This window comes from Corylus avellana, chromosome ca4 (assembly GCF_901000735.1).
Source record: "Corylus avellana chromosome ca4, CavTom2PMs-1.0".
Taxonomy (NCBI): Eukaryota; Viridiplantae; Streptophyta; class Magnoliopsida; order Fagales; family Betulaceae; genus Corylus; species Corylus avellana.
This window is the reverse complement of record NC_081544.1, coordinates 30,883,657-30,905,401: the sequence shown is the minus strand read 5'-3', so window position 1 is coordinate 30,905,401 and position 21,745 is coordinate 30,883,657. Positions and strand designations below refer to the sequence as shown.

Genomic DNA, 21,745 nt, shown 5'->3' with positions numbered 1-21,745 from the left:
TGTGAACCGTCAGATCCTTCTTCCCTGATAGATCGAAACGGCAGCAATAATCACCTGGTACTGAACTTTCCCTCACCACGCCACCCATTGAATTCGAACCCTACGATCATTAATCACCTGAAAGAACTTCAGCATCCCTCTCACATTAGACCAAAAAAGAAAAAATATAATGCTATACTTCACACCATAGTTACAGTACACTGACATGATATGGGTTCATAACCTTTAGATTATCATTATTTTTTTTTAAAATGCTATATTTTTAGTGTATACTTTTTGATGAAAATTGTTTTTTTTCCAAAATAAAAAACTGCGATTTTTTAAAAATACCTATTAAGCCATTCGACGTGGAACATAAATTCTCTCAAATTTATTTAAATTAAATAATATCTAATTAATTATATTAAAAATATATTTTCATCCCTCATTTTTTTTATGAATTAACTAATTAAATAATATGATATTATTCTGCTCAAATAAACTAGAAAAAATTTTAACACATTTTACGGACCTGAGTGAGGGGTGAATGCGGTATTCTAATAAATTAGTCGACTATCGGATCGGCAAAGAAATTGCAAACACACCCGACGGTGACCCGCCACGTCATTGTCCAATCCTTTATCTCCACGTCCCCAACCCATCCCTCTCTCCCCTCACCCCACACAATCCCCACATTTAAACCCATCTCACGTCCCAGATTTACTCACCGCTTCCAGATCCAGCGGCCCCGGATACGTGTTCTAGAGCCTTCGTCGAATCACAACCTAGGCATAAACCAGAGAGCAAGAAAGAGAGAGAGAGAGTGAGGAGTCAGGTTTCTAACCAGGGTTAGTTTTTTAACCGGGCTTTACGCGCTGAGTTAAAGAACAAGCAGAGGGCGAGTCACACAGAAAGCGCAGAGAGAGAGCAGTAGAACAAAGACAGGAACAGAGACAAAGGGCTTGTGGATTGGAGGGCTATAATTCTCCCGACCCCCGAGTCAACTGGGACCGATTCCTTGCCCTTGAACCACCCTTCTGATTCCTCTGACTCGGCACTTTAGCCCCGTTTGGGTTCTTCGTCAAATTGAAAGGTCCTCTAAAGGCCGGCGTCGCTCAGATCTCTCATTCTGGTAAGTCTCTCCAACATTTCTTTTCTCTATTCAGGGTTTCGGAGGTCTCAACAACGTTAACAGAAATTTTCCCACAATGTTTCCCCCAATTTGATTCTGAAGATATCCATATGTTCTGATGGTATCGAAATAATGTCGTCAAAAGCTGTATTTTGGGGCCACCTGAGACATTCCCTTTTCTTACATTTCTCTCCGTGACCAAACGTAGCTTCGACGATTTTATCGAAATATCCGCTTTAGTGTCCAGTTTTTGCAGTTTCCTTACGTTTTCTGCACTTGGTGGTTGTTCAAGTAATAGAGGATTTGTTTTGGAGATAAGACAATTTTAATCAAGTAAATGCTCGGAGGTTCTTGTGCGACAGTCGATAGAGGTTCTGCATGTATTTGCGGTTCCGAGATCTGAACGGTTCTTTAGATTGGCGAAGATTTCAGACCTGCCTTATTTAAAACCAGTAGCGCGCATCGGTTCATTTTCGATTTTTTTTTTTTTTTGGAAATGGGTCAAGAGTTTTGTTGATCTTAGTCCAAATTAAGTGAATTGCTAATTTAGACTCAGATTCTTACTGTGACTTGGCCATTTATGTGCTATTTGATACCGTTAGAATTTATTTTTGAATCAGTTGTAATCGCTTTTGCAGATTCTCGCATTATTTGGCGCAATGGCTCCCTGGATGTAGCTAGCATCGAGCTACATCTCGTTTCTCCCTTTGTTTTGTGTTTTGGTTCTTAGAGAATCTTGGGTGGGATTTGAATTTGAGTTTGTTGATTGATGATTGTTGGGGAGACTTGCTCTGCTCTCGAACGATCGCGGTCGGCTTTGGAGTTGGGTGTCTTCTTGGGAGGGAAGGAGATCTCTTCCACTGCCACCTCTGTTGCCGGCTGCGTTAATGTCTCGTGAATTGGACAGTCCTGTTCAGACCCAGATGGCAGTGGCAATCTTTAAGAGTCCGCTTGGGGAGTGCCATGGGAACAGGAGAATGGATGGGAAACAACAGCCTGCTGGGAGGAGACGGGTTTTTGTGCAAACTGAAACTGGGTGTGTTTTGGGGATGGAATTAGATCGCTGTGACAATGCCCATACCGTGAAGAGGAGGTTGCAGCTTGCCCTTAATGTCCCGACCGAGGAGAGCTCACTCACTTTTGGGGATATGGTGTTGAAGAATGATCTTAGTGCCGTACGAAATGATTGCCCTCTTCTTCTTACACGGAATCTTATGCATAGAAGCTCGTCAACCCCTTGCCTGTCTCCCACTGGGAGGGATATCCAGCAGAGAGATCAGAGCAGTCCCATTGAGGTATTAGGCCGGTCAAATCGCTTTACTAAAATGAAACCACTGGTCAAGGACATTGTGAAGGCAATTAAGATAGGTGTTGATCCTGTTCTTGTTCATGGTGGACTTGGCGGTGCATACTATTTTAGGAATAGCAGAGGTGAGAGTGTTGCAATTGTGAAGCCTACAGATGAAGAACCTTTTGCGCCAAACAACCCAAAAGGCTTTGTTGGCAAAGCTCTTGGGCAACCAGGTTTGAAGCGTTCGGTGCGGGTTGGGGAGACGGGTTTCAGAGAAGTTGCGGCTTACCTTCTTGACTTTGAACACTTTGCAAATGTGCCTCCCACCGCCCTTGTGAAGATCACTCACTCAATCTTCAATGTCAATGATGGGGTGAATGGGAATAAGCCTCACAAGAAAAAGCTGGTAAGCAAGATTGCATCTTTCCAACAGTTCATCCCTCATGATTTTGATGCCAGTGATCATGGGACCTCCAGTTTCCCAGTTTCGGCTGTGCATCGTATTGGGATCTTAGACATTAGGATTTTTAACACAGACAGGCATGCGGGAAACCTTTTAGTTAGAAAACTTGATGGTGTTGGGAGGTTTGGTCAGGTGGAGCTCATTCCTATTGATCACGGCCTTTGCCTGCCAGAAACTTTGGAGGATCCATATTTTGAGTGGATTCATTGGCCTCAGGCTTCAATTCCATTTTCAGAGGATGAGCTTGAGTACATAAAAAATCTTGACCCAGTTCGGGAATGTGAGATGCTGCGTATGGAACTTCCCATGATTCGAGAGGCTTGTCTCCGAGTCTTGGTTCTCTGCACCATTTTCCTCAAGGAGGCTGCTGCTTTTGGTCTCTGCCTTGCTGAAATTGGTGAGATGATGAGTAGGGAATTCCGCCGCGGTGAGGAGGAACCCAGTGAACTCGAGGTTGTGTGCATGGAGGCAAGGAGGACCCTAGCAGATGAGGTGTTATCCCCTAAAGCTGATTCTATAACTGAGGATTTCCAATTTTATCTAGACTGTGAGGAACTGGAGCCAGAGTTTAGCCCAAGGATCGCACTAGATGATTATATGACAAGAGCACCTTTCCAAACTGGAATGGTGGGTGGTTATGGCCGCCGTTCACTATCTACACTAGAGGAAAGCATCAAGGAGGAGGATGAGGAAAGTGAAGGAGAAGAAGAGCAAGAGGGAATTGCAACTCTGCCAGCTCCTGAAAAGATCCCAACCATGTCAAAGCTTTCCATGTCGTTGAAGTATACCGTTTTAGGCGAGAAGAATCTAAAGCTCCAGAAACATGCTGGATCAAAACTTGAAAATGGCTACTTATCCAGTACATCGTCTGCACACAGGAGCGCAAATGAGCAGCTTCCTGCAGGCATGAGCTTCGTGAAGCTGGCAGACATGAGTGATGATGAGTGGACAATATTTCTGGAGAAGTTTCAAGAGCTGCTGGACCCAGCTTTTGAGAAACGGAAGTCTGTGACCATAGGTCAGAGGCAGAGGCAGAGGCTTGGTACTTCGTGCCAGTTTTGAGATCGAGATTCCTGTAGTTGCTTGACCGAGAGGAAAGAATAATAAGACTTTGTAGGCTTGTAGTTGTGGGGGTGAAGGATTTGTTAGGATAGGTTTGGTTTATGGGTTTTCTTGCAGGCAGTGTTTCTAGTTGGGAGCAACGGTATTAGTGGTTGCTGTAAATATTTTTGGTAACAACCAACTTGTGAGCTGGGTAGAATTTGGTGTATTCCTTTGTTTCGTTTCTTTTACTTTTTTTCTTTTTTTCTTTTTAATTTATTTTTCCTTCCACTCCATATGGACTTGTTTTATAAATAATTTGTAGAATGCCATTCCAAAAAAGAAAATGATGTGAATATAGTCTTCTGTGTTTCTTCGACTTATCAGAGAAATGGTGTTTCACTATTGTTTTCCCTCTATTTGTCTTGGCTTGTATCTTTATCCTGGAGCTTTGGTGGATAAACACTGGATTAACAATCACATGATGGAGAATGGGTCCGGTCAAGTTTGCTTTCTTACTTTTTCTTGTGGAATGAAATTAGTAGTCAATTTCACCTTCAACTTCAGCGTGCAGAAAGACTGCAAGTGCCTGTAATTATTTCCCAGGGAAGTGGGATCTCATCTCATAATGGATTTTGCTTGTTTATTGGTTAAGATGTTCAAGTTTTTCTTCCTTGGTGGAGGCCTATCTTATCATTAACTGGATTGCAATGAGTGAAACAAAGGGAAAATAAATAAATAAATTTGTTAATCTATAAAAAATGTATGTAATCGATTGCTTATAGTGATGTCTTGTATCCAAACTCAAGTGCTTATCATAATCACTAGCAAAGAAATGAATTCCACAAAAACAAGCAGCGCCCGCCTGCCCACCGCCGCCGTCTAAATTTTGTCGGATGTATTTTTTAGTCGGTAATGAAAAAGACGCAAGTCTTGTTTATGTCATGCTTTAATGCTTTGTTCAAATTAACAACTCAGGAGAAGGAATACAAACAGCCTTTGTCAATGCTGACATACGAGGCAAGAAAGATATTAGCAACCTATACAGAACACTTGAACAGAGGAACACTACCATATTTTTCCGGTCCCACGAAGCATCGGACCGATATAATTTCAAGGGCTGGCCCCTCAACCACTTGGCGGAGTCCGTCTATGCTCACGTACGAGTTTTTCTTTTTAGTTTGTTTTTCTTGTAGATATCCAGCGGATTTCCTGCAGTTTGTGCTTTTGATATCAGAAGCTTCTTGGGTTTTGCTATATTTGGCAAATGAGTGTTGGAAATTTGCTGATGTTTTTGTCTGGGATGCCGACTCCTAATAATGAATTAAGAATAAAGGAGTAATAGCTAAGGATTCTGCTAAAAAGGGGGAACTTGAGTGTGTTTCAGAATCTAGGAGCCCGTTTGTTACAAGCATATATATCAAAGAAGCTTGCTTAAAGATGGGTGGCAAGGGTAGCTTTCAGTGGTGGGGGGCTATCTATCTGTCTGTGACTGGCGACTGCAACAACAAACTTCATACTTACGGTAGCAGTCGAAGTTATCTACGTTGAGGATAGACTCGAGAGGTTTGTTGAAGGTTTCCATCTAACTTTTCTTTGCGAGCTGAAAAATTCCCTATATTTTAGGTGTACGAATAGGTGCTTAATTTGACTAGAGTTAACATGAAGGAATTAAAGAGAATATTGTATTGGCAGAGAGTATATATATATATATAATATATATTAGTCTGCAGCACAGTGAGTGAGGTGGACGTGGCTGCCTTATCTTTGATTTGAATTGTTTTGTTTTATACTGCAACTTGTCTCTGAGGTGTGGGGGTTCATGAATGTCTTTGTAGGTTTGTAATGCAAGATATATTGATGCATCAATGGAGGAGCATGGACAGACAAAGGTGGGGACTCAGATTTGTCCCTTTGTCTGTTCCTTCATAACATCTTGAAGCAAAAATAATGAAGTTTGGTAAAGATTTTTTAATTTTGACTCTAAACTGATTAAACATCTTACCATGTCTGCTGAGGTTGAGTTTTTACTTGGTGAAATTGGAATATAAATAAACAGTTTTCATCTCAGGACTCTTTTACTTTTAGGGAAAAATGTTATTGTACCTAGTTTTTGAGATTTTACCTTTTTATCAAATCCCCTTTTTAAGATTCACATCATTATTAAGTAGCTTATTCCATCTCTCTTCTATTAAATTTTAAAACGTTGCTAGTGACATGTGGTCATGCCCTATCATATCCAAAAAAAAAAAAAAAAAAGAGACGTGTTTATGCCCGTTAATTTACATCGGACACATGTTATATTGAATTAGTACCTCATTGACACATCAAACCAATTTGTCATCATAAAAAAAAAAATTTTAAAAAAGAAAAAATGAAAAAAAGGCAAGTGGTTGTGCAGTCACCACAAGCTAAGTGTTTTCGAGCTGTGCAACCAAACAAAGTAAATTTAGTCGAAGGTGGTCTTCGCTAGTTAATTTACATCAGACACATGTTATATTGAATTACTACCTCATTGACACATCAAACCAATTTTTCATCATCATAAAAAAAAAATAATAATAAAAAAAGAGACAAGTGGTTGTGCGGTCACCACAAGCTAAGTGTTTTCGAGCCGTGCAACCAAACAAAGTAAAGTTAGTCAAAGGTGGTCTTCGTAGCCTGCGCCAATTACCATTATTTTGCAATGGCATATCTTACTGACAAATACGATATCCATTATTTTGAAAGGCTTTCAGTGGTATAGCCATAATCAGGAACGAAATTAGCATTTAAAGTTTGTTTATGGCTGGTGAAAGTTTCCATTCCCAACATCTTGAGGCAGGAGAAGTCCTTGAACCACCATTTGGAAGTTGTTCATAAATTAACAACATATAGTTGATTTACAGATTTCTTGATGCAGCTTGTAGCCCATGATTGGGTTATGATAAAGTAGGTGCCATAAGTACCATATATATGGGCCTATTTGGACTCGTGAACTTGGGCTACAACTTCTAATTCTGATGGGGAATCACCTAAGTAACTCAATTAGAATCTCCAATGGACTTTTATTTGGAAAAACTTTGGGCTTCTACCTTACATTTTGGAGCTACAAGCCTATGAAGCAAAATATTTGGATATAACAGTTTTTATTTTGAGTCATTTATAAATTGATGTTACAGTTTATGATTAGTGAAATGATTAAGAGTACTTTATGGTTTGCACGTCAACTAATAATTAATTAAACCGACAACTTGTTTCATTATTTTCCAAATTATGGAGTTTCACCTCAATTTGTAAAAGAATTGTAGTACTCTTAACTGCACTCCAGCCTAAATCGCTGGCAAGCTTCAACTACAGCCTTTATACTAACAAAAAGAAGAAGAAGAAAACATGACAACAAAGATAATAGCAAATGACATATTGCTGCTTGTTTTTCTTTTTCCTTAGACTAGAGTACCCTTTATGGTTTAGAAAAATTATAACCACTCATAATTTGCCACTATAGATCTCTTGTTGTTTAGTTATTAGATCATTGGTTTAATAGTCATAATAAATTAGTCTTAATACAATTGGCCCACTAATCGAGGCTTCATGTGTGAACCTACTCGATCGTCTACATGATTGTGTTTGGGGTTTGGCAAGTAGTTTTGGAGCGTATGGAAAGCAGAAAAGCTCTTGATTGATGTCAAATAAAGTTGCATATGTAAATGGAACGATTCTTAGGCAAGTAAAGGTAGCAGAACAAAACCCCACAAAAGGATACATCTCAACATCCAATTTTGGTCCTCATTTCCCTTTCATGCATAACTTTAACGTGATGATCATAGCTAGCTAGAGCAAATACTTCTTATTGAAGCCCACCAACTATACATATATATATTATATGTATAAAAATATATAAATATTGGCCAGAATTTAATTAGTACAAATAGATATGAAATAATGAATGCATGTTAATTAGATGTGCCTCCAAGGTCTTTCAGCAAGGCCTACACATTCAGTGTACCTATAACAATCAACAAGATGATCGATTGTCAAACCAGCAGCTTGCATAAAGGAATACACAATCACAGGCCCCACCAGCCGGAATCCATGCTTTAGCAAATCCCTGCTAATGGCTTCTGCTTTTGGAGTCCTCAGAGGAACATTTCTTGGGTATCTGTACCTGTTGATCACTGGTTTGTGGTTCACATAACCCCACATGTAGCTACCAAACGATCCAAATCCCCTCACAATCTACACATTTAAGTTGAGAAAATTAAGTACAATGAGCAACCCTATTCAATTCATTGCATGTGACAGAAAGTGAGAAAACTTGCCTTCAATATGCATTTGGCATTGTCTACTATACTCCTTACTCTGCTCTCTGCTAACATTATTGCTTTGTCTGATGCTATGTCTGTAATCTCTTTCTCCCCCATTTTGGCCACAATATTTGGGTCGAATCCAGCAAAAGCTTCTCTATGTTATAAATACAAACCCAAATATATATATTTACATATATAAGCTATTCAACCCTTCAACCACATGAATATTGCTCTAACAACTAGGCTAGCTAGCTATTTAATATTAGTAAAACGAGTTGTTGTAAGATTGTACATTTAGTTAGTAGAGATGCATGGCACTGTAGAAAAATATAATAGGATATACAGAAGAGAGAAAAAGAGGAAGATTGATGAAGACAGTTAGGGCTTGAATATATAACTGGGATCTATGAAGACAGTTAGGGTTTGAATTTATAACTGTGATCTATAATATAAAAATGTGTCTCTATTTATAAGAAAAAAAGGTAAAAAGTACGTAAATATGGTTTTTAAATCACCATATATCTTAAAAACTTAATCTGATGTTTAAAGTAGATCAGCACTTTTGGTCTCATATTATGCTATCACCACTTAATCTAAAACCTAAAACTGATAAAAATGAATGAATTTAAACATCTAAATAAAGAAGAGAATGGGTGAAAAATATATAGAAAATAATTAATCAAACAGACAGGCCAGCATAAATAAACACTGTTACCTGAATAGTTCCCTTCTTTTCAGGATTTCAGTCCAGTTGTAGTCCATCAACATACCAGAGAGTGCAAGCAGCTCAAACAATTGGCTGTTCATATGTAATTTACAACGTAAAGGTTGGCATATGATCACTCTGTAAATTAGCTGCAGACTTTGATTAAAAATTACAAAGGACTTACTTGTCATCGTAAACTGGAACTCCCCAGCACTCATCATGAAACGCTACATAACCTTTATCTGTATATATATATATACAGAGATACAACATCACATCAGTTTCTATATATGTAGAATTTCGTTGAATTTCTGTATCATACCATTATTAGTACAGTGGGCGGAAATTGATTGAGAACTTACCTTCGAATAGCCATTCCATCCCATGACAGGACAGATGGTACCTTTTTTGCCATTGTTACATATTTTTTATATCATTGTTGCAGTAACAAAACAGCCGCCATTTTAGGCATGATAAAAACTCACATAGAACTAAACTTGTTTATCACATCCCATTTAATCTACAGGGATTGCAATGTAAGTATGTGGTTTCCTATTGCAGATCCCTGCATATGCAATAAGTTGAGTCCAGATATATATATTTACATAACTGGGGTATTATGGATCTTGGGAAACACCGTGCAAAGTGTTTATAGGGTAAAAACTCGAGCTTTAACTTCACCTGCAGTCGTGACCCTAAAAAATTGTTTATCCTTGAGATCTAACGTCTCCACTCTCTCTCTCACACACACACACACATATATATAGATAAATTACAAGACCAAAACTTACCACTGTTCTTTGTAATCCAGTTACACCTGCTGATCAATTCCCCAGAACAAGTATCCTGACTTAGCTGTTGCACGTTTTTATCAAGAGGGGCTTCTCTTCTTTCAGCCGGTTGCAGGTTTTTATCCACTGGGGATTCTCTTCTTTCAGGTGGTGCAATTAGTCGTAATGCTAAAGAAATCTTCTGATCCAGTGGGATGGTAGAATCAGTAACAGAAGAGTCGACTGAGTTCTGTGACAAAGACAAAGATACAGATGATAAGGATAATGATGAACTGCTTCTCTGAAGCCCAATTGGGTAAATTCTCTTAAGGTGTTTAGATAGAATGTTGTGTGATGGCTTCTCTTTTTCTTTCAAGATTTTGTTCTTCTCCAGAACATGTCTTCTCACATTTGCTCTAGACATGCTGGAGAAGATAAGGAAGTTTTTTGTTTTCTTGTTTTAATTGGGGTAGATGTAAAGGTGGGTTGAGATGCATAAAATCTGATCATGATCAGGGGGTTTTAAAAAGAGATGGTGTCAAGACAAGCACTACTTTTACGTTGGTTGGTGAAATGTGAGCTTCACAATTATGGATGAATACTTGCTACTTAGTTTTTAAGCAAAATCTATATATTTATATATATATGAGTATATATACATATTAATTGATGGTTAATCTCTTGAAAAAGATACTACAAAAGTATATGGTCCCATCTGGTTTATTTATAGAATATCAATTGAAGGATCTTTTAGTTCCTTTTCTTTCCAATACTAAAAAAGAAACAAAAAGAAAAAAGAAGAAAGAGAGAGCAATCTATCTAACGTAAAGATGGGAACTAATTGACTAATGAGTAATGTTATTTAGTACTAGTGTAATGTTATACAAATATCATAACTTGATAATAAGGCTAATTTATTCCCTCATTTTAGTTAAAGTCGTATTATACGTGTTCGATTTTACTTATTGAGGAGGCAATTTAAGTGAAAGTTCATTTTGTATTCTTCAGTCCTTTTTTCATCCAATTTTTTTAAGAGTCGGTCATTACGATCCACATGGGTGAAGGTGTAGGTCTTACAGATTCAATGACTGATTTTAAAAAAATGTTGGATGGAAGAAGAATGGAAGACTACAAAATAACATTAGTTTAAGTTTAAGCTCATTGGTGAGGAAATGAGTTTTAGAAAATTAACTAAACGATTGAATTCATCATTTTTTTTTTTTTTTATCAAAGTGGTGATTTTAACCTAATGAAATCATTTATACACTTTTGATGACATAAAAGATCTCCTTTTTCTCCTTAGGGCTTATCCTATCATGTGAATTCAATTAAGTAGCTTACATCTATCACAATTGTAGGAGAATATTCCCGGACTTTGCATGCTCTAAACAATATCCCCCAAGCTCATGAGTGGTAAATGGAGAGAAGACACAGTAGAAAAAGTAAAAAGATAAGAAGAACTATTGAATTTCTAGAAAGGCAGAGTAATAGTAATTAAAAGTACATTGGTGATTCATGGCGACTAATTTAAGCTTTTTACCACCATGAGAGATTGAGATTCCCATTTGGGTACGGACCAAAGCAGAGTAATTTGAAAAGGGTTGGTTGAATATAGAACTCAATAATTATATGCTCTCTCTAATTATCACTAAGATGTTTCTTTTTCCGCAGAAAGACAGAGAAATCCCAGCTGAAAACCCCCTTTTTTAGTAAGTAAAGAGGGTGAGAAATGAGAATGGCACTCCCCCACCACTTAGAGGAAACCCTAATCATATCTCTTTTTCCTTTAGTTGCTGTGTTTGTCTCATGGCAAGTGTAATGGGTCCGCTTTATTCTTAACTCCTACTCTTTTGTCCTCAAGGTTTGAGGCATACCTGTTGCCTGCAAGACAGAGATATGCCATCCATCATTGTGTCAAATGTTTAAGGTGTTGTGTCTTATTTCTTTACTAAACTCCCTTTCTAACCATTAAGCTACGGCACGGCACGGAACCCACGTGAAATATTTAAAGCATATGTTTAAGACTACTATTTTGATGCTATGTTGAATTACCGTTTAATCGTTTATCTCAAAAGAATTTTTAAAGAGTAAGTGTTGGTTTTATTGTAGACGTGTCCTAAGTTTCCTACAACTTTTTTTAGTTTGCCTCACCTACCATAATCTCCCTGTAAATAGGTCACATTGCTCAATTGTAATGCGCAATGTAAACCAAACCACACTCAATGTTATAATTCTTTTAATTCTAGCTAGCTCTCTTGATCAATCAATCAGCTGGTACTGTTCTGACTTGTTGATAATTAATGAGTTTACTTCAAAATATATCATCTAAAAAATATTAGAAAAATAAAAAAAATAGAAAGGCAAAATATTTCTATGTTTGTATTTTGCAAGTACTGTGAATAAAACAATCGTAGATTAAAACGACACCGTCTTTGACTTAATCCGCCCCAAATTAGCCTAACCCCGAAAACTCTCTCCTCTCTCTCTCTCTCTCTCTCTCTCTCTCTAGCCTTCAAAATTGCCGCGAAACCAACGGCTCTCTAAAACCCTAATCTCTCCCCCACCCCCACCCACCCAAAACCCTCACACTATTCCTCAAATTCCAAACCCCTCTATTCCTCTCCACCTCTCAATTCCCGAAATTTTCCCGAGAAACAAACAGAAAAGTGAACGACTGCTTCTCCTAAAACCCTAGCCCCCAGTCCATGCTCAAACACTTCCATCAATGGAAGAACCCCCTCCATTTCCCAGCAAGGTCCCGAATTTTCGCCCCCCTCTCTTCCCTCTTCTTCACCAAATCCTCGGTCTCCACAGCAAAGCTCTACGACGAGCCCACCACTCCCTCTGCTGTCCCAAACCCTACAGACACCGTCCGAGAAATTCTCTCCGGGTTGAGGAGTTTCGGCTTGAGTAGGTTTCTCGGCGGGGATTATTTTCGTACCGTGGTTTTGACGCTGGATTGGCCTCAGGTGGATCAGATTATCGATGTTTTGAGGGTCGAGAGCCCGGAGTTTGCGGTGGGTTTCTTCCATTTGTTGAAGGATTGGTATCGGTTTCGGCACTCGAGGGTTTCGTGGTTTGTTGTTTCGCATGTTTTGGCAGGGGAAAGACGGTTCAAGGAGTTGCAGTTGGTCATAAAGCAAATGGTGGAAGAGGAAGGTATGGCTTTCCATTGTTTCTTTTAGGAAAAAAGGATCTTTTGGTAGCTATGAATTGTGGGAAAGGAACTTGAGTTGAAAGCTTGAACCCTTACTGTAACGTTTAGGTTTGTATAAATTCAAAAAAAAAAAAAAATCAACCAATTTATAATTTGTACTGCGCTGGGTGGAGCGGAGCAGAGGAAATTTTTGAAATTTTCTGTTTCTTATAGCTGAAAACTTTATTGGTTTTTCCTCAATTCAATGTCTTCAATTTATTGCTTTGACATAGGATTTTTATTTAAGATGATCACCCACCTAAATTAGTTACATTGAGATTGGTCTGAATTTTTTCTTTATAAATATCTTTTAATTTCTGGTAGGCTCTGGTTCTGCACCTTCACTTTGTGAGCTGCTCTTGAATAACTTCAGGGTCTGGGATTCAAATATTTTGGTATGGGATATATTGGGTTTTACTTATTCGAGATATGGAATGGTTGAAGATGCCCTCTTCGTTCTTGCCAAGATGAAAGATCTGAACTTGCATGCATCAATACAAACATATAACGGTCTGTTGTACAATTTGAGGCACACTGAAACCATGTGGGATGTTCATAATGAAATCAAAGTTACCGGAACTCCTCAGAATGAGTACACTCATTCCATACTTATAGATGGTCTATGCGAGCAATCCAGGCTACATGATGCAGTCTCCTTCCTACAGAATGCTGAAGGGAAGGATGCTGGACTTTCCATTGTTTCATTCAATACCATCATATCGAGGTTCTGTAAATTGGGTTTTGTAGATGTTGCAAAGTCATTTTTTTGTATGATGCTCAAGTGTGGACTAGTACCTGATTCATACAGTTATAATATTCTTATTCATGGGCTATGTATAGCAGGTTCCATGGAAGAAGCCTTGGAGTTCAAAAATGACATGGAGAACCATGGTGTAGAGGCTGATACTGTAACCTACAGAATTCTTGCTAAAGGGTTTCGTCTACTTGGTTTCATGAGTGGGGCTTGGAAGGTCATTCAAGACATGTTGCTTAAAGGGGTTAATCCAGATCTTACATATACAATACTGATATGTGGGCATTGCCAGATAGGCAATATTGATGAAGGCCTTAAGTTGCGGGAAGAGATGCTTTCTCGAGGTTTTCACTTGAGCATAATCTCATACAGTGTATTGCTCAGCAGTTTGTGTAAAAGTGCACGGGCTGAAGAAGCATTGAAATTGTTTTATGAAATGGAAGCTGTAGGATTGAAACCAGATACTATAACATATTCTATCCTCATTCATGGCCTCTGCAAGAAAGGAGAAGTCCAGAGGGCTATCCAACTATTTGAGGAAATGTGCTCGAGGAGAATCTTTCCAAATTATTTTACACATGGTTCCATGTTGTTAGGTCTGTGTAAGACAGGAAATATATTAGAGGCAAGGAAGTATTTTGATAATTTGATAGCTAGCGACTCAGTGGAGGATATAGTTCTGTATAATATTATGTTGGATGGGTATGTCAAACTTGGTAAAATTGTGGAAGCTGTACAGTTATACAGACAATTAACCGAAAAAGAGATTACCCCTAGTATTGTTACTTTCAATACTCTTATTCATGGATTCTGCAAAAACAATAAATTAGGTGAGGCTCGAAGTCTCTTGGATACCATCAAGCTGCATCGATTGGTTCCAAGTGCGGTAACTTATACCACTCTTATGAATGCATACTGTGAAGTAGGAGATATGCAAGGAATGCTTGAATTGCTTCGGGAGATGGAAGCAAAAGCTGTAATGCCTACTCATATCACGTACACTGTAGTTATTAAAGGACTATGCAAACAATGGAAGTTGCGAGAATCTGTCCAGTTACTTGAGGATATGCATGCTAAGGGTCTGACTCCAGATCAGATTACATATAATACTATCATCCAATGTTTCTGCAAAGCTAGTGACACGACCAAAGCTTGCCAGTTACATAATGAGATGCTACTGCATAACCTGCAGCCTACTCCTGTCACATATAATGTCCTCATCAATGGTCTTTGCGTACATGGTGATCTGATGGATGCTGACAGGCTAGTTCTTTCTCTGGTGAATCGAAAGATAAATTTGACAAAAATTGCTTATACCACAATTGTTAAGGCACATTGTGTAAAGGGTGACGTAAGTAGGGCAGTAATATTCTTTCGTCAAATGGTGGAGAAGGGGTTTAAAACTTCAATCAGAGATTACAGTGCTGTGATCAATAGATTGTGCAAAAGGAGTCTAATAAACGAAGCCAAACATTTTTTCTGTATGATGTTATCTGATGGAATTTTGCCTGATCAAGAAATTTGTGAGGTGATGCTTAATGCTTTCCATCGGGAAGGTGATCTCGAATCTGTTTTTGAACTACTTGCTGAGATGATCAAATTTGGGTTATTTCCTGATTAATCCATGGGAAATGATGATTTGAATGCAACTCACTATTAGAAAGAGCCGTTCCATGGCTGATAGAGAAGTCAGTACATGAGGTATAACATCACACCACCTGCATATACTTGTTTTAGTCACTTTTTTTGAATACACTATTAAATTAGAAAGTAGTTATTAATCCTCTAAAATGTCATTGTTACATCTCTTTATATTCATAAAAGTTAAATTGTACATACACCTCTATACTTAGGTTTGTTTTTATTTATGCCCTCTCAGTTTTCAATTTTGCCATTTGACACCTATTATGTTGTCACTCATTCCAAACTAGACCCCTACCATCACCCTTTCTGTCCAGTTGGAAAACAGGAAAGCACGCCTTATGAATCTCTTATATCAGATATTCTTTCCATTAGAAAAAAGTAGAAACAAAATAAAAACTTCATTTCAGTGGTCCAAGAGCCAAAACTAAATCATTTCCTCCCTCTAACTTTGTAGGGTGTCACATATTACTTGGGCCTAATTGTATCAGAAAATGGAAAAGAAACTGTTTCTCTATAGTTGTTGTGACTCTAGGAAGCATTTGGTTTTTCTTAAGTTTGAATGATGGGACTTTCAGGGGAGAAGGATAAGACGCAAGACTCTTGTGAAGGAAAAGCTCAAATCTTGCTACAGCATTTCAATGTCAGCAACCAGCTTCACGCTTTGGCATCCTCATTCTCTGAATTAGATCAGGTTCTCTGTTTATATATCTTAAAATTGCGTCTTTAATAGCTCTGAAATTTCTTTGGTTTTAATTGTGTCTCTGAAGCTTGAAATGTTTCTTACTTTGCTTTAAATAAAACTTTTCTCTTTGTAGAACCCTTTTTAGTCAACATATGGTCCCTGAGTGACCCCTTACTTTTTGTCTTGCGGGCCGCTGGAGCAGGGAAGGGAAGTTGGGAAGAGGGGAAGGAGGGGGAAGGAGGCTGTCGAACTATGCGACAGCTGCAACAGAGGAGGTGGTGGAGAGAGTAGGGTGGTTTGGGAGGAGGGTGGACGAAATGAGTTGGTTTTTATTTTTTTTATTTATATTATTATTTTTCTAATGAAAAATAATTATGTGACGTGGCATGTGAGACTCATGACACGTGCTTTTCTGTTTGCCAACTAGACGGAAAGTGTGATGGAGAGAAGTCTCTTTGGAATGAGTTGTAGCACTAGGGTCTTAACAGCAAATTTGAAAACTGAGGGAGTGTCAATCGAAATGGGCCTAAGCAAAGGAGGTTTTTGATATAATTTACCTTCATAAAAGCACTAAACATATATCAAACACCTCCTTTGCTTCATAAGAGCTAACACAGCCTGCAGCGGTTATCAAACACAAAATAATTTACCTTCATATAATTATAACAAAGCTCTTATGAAGGTAAATAATATAACCATTCGCACAAAATAATTTTCATTTTTCTTGACAAAATATCCATTGATAAAACTATTGGATCCACTGTTTTAGTTAGTTTTGAAGACTCTAGTGTTGAGGGCTCTGAGGTGAGTGATGGACGTTGAGTTAGAATGAATGAAAAAGTTCATGGGATTGATTTAAATTAAATATACTGTGTTTTTATCTCCATTGTATTTGATGTTTTTACATAATGTGTCAAATTTATATTGAATGCCGTAAAAATGAGTTTTACACCACATCCTAGTAGGAGGGGCTCTCTAAGTGAAAACCATATATTCAATTAGGCATGCATACATACGCACACGCATATTAGTGTCATATTTTGGAACTTTTTCGTGGTGGTGTGGAGGTTAAAAATTCATTGTCATTAACATTTGTTTGCCCTTGAAATATGAATTTAATGTTTTTTTTAAAAAAAAAAAAAATAATGAAAATAATGTTATCCTTTCTAAGTAATTGATTCAATGGTATTTAACATCCCAAAAACTGCTAAATAAAATGTGTCCCGAGCCAAAATATCGCAAGTACCAAGTTGTCCCGGATGATTGCAAGGAAAATTACAATCAAAATCCTTATTGGCTTGTGCCTGGAGATGGCCACCATTTCCACGGACAACCAGGACATCACCGAAGACGCATAATAACAGAGAGGTATTTTACATTATATTGATTCGATACGAGCTTTGTAGGGCTATCTCCCTTTGCAAGGCCACCGAATTTTGTGGCACCACACAGGCTTCAAGGGTAATCCATCTGAGCCAATAACTTGCAAAAGGAAAAACTATGCTGATTTTACTTGCCAGACGGTGCATGTAACAAACAACTCAATAGATCGTTTGTTTCACCTCTGTTTTTTTGATCGTATAAACTCTAGTTGCTGAAGCTTTGGTCGGTTTTTTTTTTCTTCAATTACTTCTCTTATGTTTGTAGGTCTGGCAGCCACTTTCAGTGAGAACCAACTCCGAATGGTGGAATGGTGAAGCTTAGTAGCTCTGTAAATGTGACGTGTAGATTAGGTACGATTTTTTTTTTCCCTCAAGACAAACATGAGATTTTCATCACTCATATATTGTAGCCCATAGAAGAGAGCTCGTTGAAGATACAAAATCATATTTTCGTGTCCTCACACACTTATATTTGTTTAGGAATTTATTTAATGCTACTTTTTGGGTTCGATTATAACCATTTGCAAGAATGGTTATGGTTATACAAATGATTTTGCAAAGAATTTGCATTTGACAGGTAAAAACGTCCAGAAGCTTTGACAGAGATTTCACCTCAAGCGTCGTGACTCGGTCGGAGGAGGGCCAGCTCCTTAACAAGAGCATCCAAATCCCTGGAAGAGCTCCCACCATCCCTCACCGCTTCAAGCGCCTTATCCCTCAGTGCCCTTGACCCCGCTTTCTCACCACTCTCCCCGCCCATCGACTCCGCAATCACCCCCGCCAAGTGGGCCGGATCAGGCACCGAGTGGGCGCCCTCGCACACCCTCACGGCCACGCCCATGTACTCCACCAGCAGCCTGGCGTTCACGAACTGGTCCGCCTCCATGGGCCAACCCAGGATCATCGTCCCCGCCACTATCGCTTCCAGCACCGAGTTCCACCCGCAGTGACTCACAAACCCTCCCACCGCCCCGTGGCTCAGTATCCTCACCTGTGGCGCCCACCCCTTCACTATCACTCCCCTTCCGGCCACCCGTTCCTCGAACCCCTCCGGTACCACGCCGTACCCTTCCGCCTCTTGTTGGGTCGTGCCCGCTTTCACCACCCACACGAATCGTGTCCCGCTCTTCTCGATCCCCGACGCCAGGGCCTCCATTTGCTGTTTGTTCAACAACTTCTGGCTCCCGAAGCAGACGTAGAGAACTGACCCGTCGGGGCACCCATCGAGCCACGTTAGTACGTCGTTGCCCGAATCGGAGTCCGGGTTGCCCCGATTGGCACCGTCATTGATCCCCACTACACTCAGCGGGCCGACCCCGTAGACGCGCGCGTGTCCCACGACTCTCCGGAGGTAGTCCAAGTATGGGCCTTCCAGTTCGTCGAAGCTGTTGAAAATGCAACCCCAACTCGACGTATTTGCGAGCACGTCATCCTTGAGGAACGCCGTGTTGGGGTTGGATTCGCTGTAGATGCGGAAGAGGGAAGGCAGATGCTCCTCCTTGAAGGACGGCGATCTGGGGAGATCGGGAAAGTGAACGAGCGCTGTAGAAGAATCGGGAACGCTTGTCATATTGCGCCAGCAGTAGTCATTGACGGAGGCCAGAAACGCACCGGACGAGAAGAAAGCGATCCTGGGGATGCGGAGCTGGTGGGCTAGGTGTAGGGTCCAGCCGAGGAAGAAGTCGGAGACGATAGCCACAGGGGGAGACGGGTGGGAGTGGAACCAGCGGAGAAGCCGGTCGTGGAGCTGGCGCAAGGCGGCGATGATGGGTACGTTTCCAGCGTTGCCGATGTCCCTGACGTTCTCGACGCCTTCGGGTAGGCTGGGGTGGGGAGGAAAGGGGAGGACGAGGGTTTGGATGGAGGGGTGCTCGGAGAGGAGAGGGGAGAGGGTGGGGAGGTTCTTTGGGGTGACCAAGATGGTGATGGTGAGGCCACGGAGGGAGAGCTGGTGGGTCAGGTCCAGAAGTGGGAGCATGTGCCCTTGGGCCGGGTACGGAAACACCAGGATGTGTGTACTCATCGTGCCGGAGGTGGAAGACGACTTCCTTCTGCCCAGACAGACTCCAGTACCAGTTAATTAGTAGGCTGGCTTTAATATTATTATTATTATGATATAAGAAAATGACGTCACAATCCAAGTGTCTTCAAAATGCACGACGTTGACTTAAATTGGTAACCAACTAACCATTCGTTGTTGTGAGTAGGGCAGAAAGACTTGTGTTGTAACTCGTGTATGATGAAGTGAGTAACACGTGTAGTGCAAGAGAGGGCCACAAACTAGACAAAAGAATCCTATCCTGATTGTGTACCAGCTTTCGCAGTCGGAGCCAGCGGAGAAGGTCCAACAGTCGACTCAATAATAATAGTATGATGAACTTGCCAATTTTTACGATGGAAATATTTTCTAGCCGTTTGAAGACATTAAAATGGTGGTCACAATCCATTTCTTTTGTGAAATTTCTCTTTGGAATGTATGTTGCAAATGTAGGAATTTTTTGTCCACTTTTATTTTACATAAACACCATATATAGAGAAAGAATATATATATATATATATACTAACATAGTAGGTGATCCATTTACACGCAAAAAATCTTAATTTTATCCCTCAAGACGATTAAGTATTGGGAGAGCTTTAGCTTTTTAGTTGGCGAAATGTCAGGTGTTTTTTCTTGTATTCTTCTATTGTTTTATTGGTCATATGAAAATATTATTTTCTAAAAATTAAGTAAGAAATGAAGGCTAGTTTCCTCTTTTTTTTGGGTAAAACATACAAATGCTTTTAATTATTTTGTGACTTAATTCAAAATCATATATAGTTTCATATATCTTCATCTACTAGGAAACTATTAGAAAAATTAATTATGCGCAACGGAATAGAACAATACTTTATTTGCATTGAAATCAAATATTATTTCACATGATTCTCCAATGAATTTCTTCTTTCTCCTAGCGTGGAATATACTACCATAAATTACTGGAGTCACATAATCTACAGCCTAAGAGCACCAATGAAAAATATACTAAAAGTGAGTACGTTGTTTTTTTTTTTTTCATCCATCTCCCAACCTATTCAATATGAGAGTACTGTATATAGCGTGGCCCAAGTAATGAGGAGGGAGCAAATTGTTTTTTTTGGAGTAACGTGCCAAAAGTTATTCTTTTCAAAAAAACTAAGTAACGGACATAACACCTGTCAGATATCTGATATGCATTCTGCCAGCTAGTTACCAACTTACAAGTTGGGCGTTGTTATGTCGCCTACCTTTGTATGCGGAGGGGCGTGCCCATGCGGATGCCCCTGTATTTTCAACAGAAACAAATAGAGACATTTACATACATCTCAGCAATCAAAGAAATAGTCGATTAATTGACTTGCTTGATTCGAATATATCACTTAATTTCCTCAATATTCATAACTTAATATATATAAAGCTCTTTATCTCAAAATTGGCATCAAAGAAATCACATGATAACTATTCTTAACAGTTAACACTCATTCTTAGTAGCTAGGACTTCCAAAAAAAAAAAAAAAAGCTTTATAAATCCTCATCAGTTGTTCTTAGGTGGGTGGTGCCTTGGTTCATGGTAATCAGCATCGAAAGCGACAAAACCTGCCTTATCAACCTGATCTTGAGGAAATCGACTAACCCTTTGCTTATTATATCCTACATTTGACCCCCTCTTTCCTTCTTCACTTGACATGTTTGATGGTTTCCTTCCAACTACTGCACCAATATCCTCTTTCTTCTCTAATACCTTCTTCACATTCCCAGCCGCCATTTTCCTTCCCTCTATCCTCTTGTCTATGTAAAAAGCTCTAGCCCTTTCATTTTCCAGAAGCCCCTGCGCGCAGGTAAATGGTAAATAACATGAAACCATTATATTTAATCCAATAGATACTATATATTATTCCAAAAACTATAACGAAATATCTAAGGAATTACCTTTGCAGTACTTGAAACATCATTGGCTTCTGTGCTTGCAGTTTTATCTTTGAAAAAAGAAAAAATGAAAATGTCATGCACCCTCAAAAAGAAAAAAGTAGAAGAAATAACGCAAAAATACCTTGTGTTGTTAAATGTGCTAAGGAGAGCCATGCAGCACAAAGAAAGAGTAGAAAAAGAAAGGCAGACTGAAACTTCATATACGCCATTTCTGTGTTGCTGAACTTCCTTGTTTGGGTATGTTTCAAAATGCAGGGAGAGAAAAATAGATGAATTCAGAAGTTGATAGCTTTATAGAGATCTGGTTGGAGTCAAATAGGAATGCAAGTCAAAGAGATGAACCGCTGTCTTGTTCCAACATCCGCCTTTTAATTTCCACGTTCAATATGGAAATGATTGGTTATTAAATATATATATATATATAGGCAATTTACGCAAAAAACAAAAAAAACAAATGCATGAAGAGT

At 39.2% G+C, this 21,745-nt stretch overlaps 4 protein-coding genes across 6 annotated transcripts; 2 read left to right on the top strand and 2 right to left on the bottom strand.

Moving 5' to 3' along the window:
* Nucleotides 1-728: 728 nt before the first annotated feature.
* LOC132177302 (phosphatidylinositol 4-kinase gamma 5-like) lies at nucleotides 729-4,285 on the top strand. The gene is made up of 2 exons (XM_059589565.1): nucleotides 729-1,111; nucleotides 1,750-4,285. The coding sequence occupies exon 2, from the start codon at nucleotides 1,999-2,001 to the stop codon at nucleotides 3,925-3,927; it is 1,929 nt and encodes a 642-aa protein (XP_059445548.1). The 5' UTR covers nucleotides 729-1,111; nucleotides 1,750-1,998; the 3' UTR covers nucleotides 3,928-4,285.
* A 3,505-nt stretch (nucleotides 4,286-7,790) lies between these two features.
* Nucleotides 7,791-10,144, bottom strand: LOC132179632 (uncharacterized). 2 transcript variants are annotated; one of them, XM_059592374.1, is made up of 6 exons: nucleotides 9,693-10,144; nucleotides 9,086-9,143; nucleotides 8,911-8,994; nucleotides 8,208-8,349; nucleotides 8,054-8,124; nucleotides 7,791-7,894 (listed from the first exon to the last, which is right to left on the bottom strand). In XM_059592374.1, the coding sequence occupies exons 1-6, from the start codon at nucleotides 10,093-10,095 to the stop codon at nucleotides 7,846-7,848; spliced, it is 807 nt and encodes a 268-aa protein (XP_059448357.1). In that variant the 5' UTR covers nucleotides 10,096-10,144; the 3' UTR covers nucleotides 7,791-7,845. The 2 variants fall into 2 exon arrangements, with proteins under 2 accessions (XP_059448357.1, XP_059448356.1); XM_059592373.1 differs by having other exon boundaries at nucleotides 7,791-8,124.
* A 2,129-nt stretch (nucleotides 10,145-12,273) lies between these two features.
* LOC132179271 (putative pentatricopeptide repeat-containing protein At1g13630) lies at nucleotides 12,274-17,990 on the top strand. Of its 2 annotated transcripts, XM_059591970.1 has the most exons (5): nucleotides 12,274-12,830; nucleotides 13,192-15,322; nucleotides 15,841-15,956; nucleotides 17,595-17,680; nucleotides 17,907-17,990. In XM_059591970.1, the coding sequence occupies exons 1-2, from the start codon at nucleotides 12,377-12,379 to the stop codon at nucleotides 15,240-15,242; spliced, it is 2,505 nt and encodes an 834-aa protein (XP_059447953.1). In that variant the 5' UTR covers nucleotides 12,274-12,376; the 3' UTR covers nucleotides 15,243-15,322; nucleotides 15,841-15,956; nucleotides 17,595-17,680; nucleotides 17,907-17,990. The 2 variants fall into 2 exon arrangements, with proteins under 2 accessions (XP_059447953.1, XP_059447954.1); XM_059591971.1 differs by lacking the exons at nucleotides 17,595-17,680; nucleotides 17,907-17,990 and adding an exon at nucleotides 16,081-16,157.
* LOC132179272 (UDP-glycosyltransferase 89A2-like) lies at nucleotides 17,758-19,748 on the bottom strand. Its single transcript, XM_059591972.1, has one exon. The coding sequence runs from the start codon at nucleotides 19,350-19,352 to the stop codon at nucleotides 17,943-17,945; it is 1,410 nt and encodes a 469-aa protein (XP_059447955.1). The 5' UTR covers nucleotides 19,353-19,748; the 3' UTR covers nucleotides 17,758-17,942.
* Between the last annotated feature and the right edge of the window lie 1,997 nt (nucleotides 19,749-21,745).

Excerpts from the sequence above, each read along its gene's own strand:
- LOC132179632 (XM_059592373.1), bottom strand. The coding sequence starts at position 10,095 with ATGTCTAGAGCAAATGTGAGAAGACATGTTCTGGAGAAGAACAAAATC. Across the intron at positions 8,995-9,085 it reads GTTCCAGTTTACGATGACAA|CCAATTGTTTGAGCTGCTTG; the intron begins GTAAGTCCTTTG and ends ACATATGAACAG. Across the intron at positions 8,125-8,207 it reads ATGCCAAATGCATATTGAAG|ATTGTGAGGGGATTTGGATC; the intron begins GCAAGTTTTCTC and ends TTAAATGTGTAG.
- LOC132177302 (XM_059589565.1), top strand. The coding sequence starts at position 1,999 with ATGTCTCGTGAATTGGACAGTCCTGTTCAGACCCAGATGGCAGTGGCA.
- LOC132179271 (XM_059591970.1), top strand. The coding sequence starts at position 12,377 with ATGCTCAAACACTTCCATCAATGGAAGAACCCCCTCCATTTCCCAGCA. Across the intron at positions 12,831-13,191 it reads GCAAATGGTGGAAGAGGAAG|GCTCTGGTTCTGCACCTTCA; the intron begins GTATGGCTTTCC and ends AATTTCTGGTAG.
- LOC132179272 (XM_059591972.1), bottom strand. The coding sequence starts at position 19,352 with ATGAGTACACACATCCTGGTGTTTCCGTACCCGGCCCAAGGGCACATG.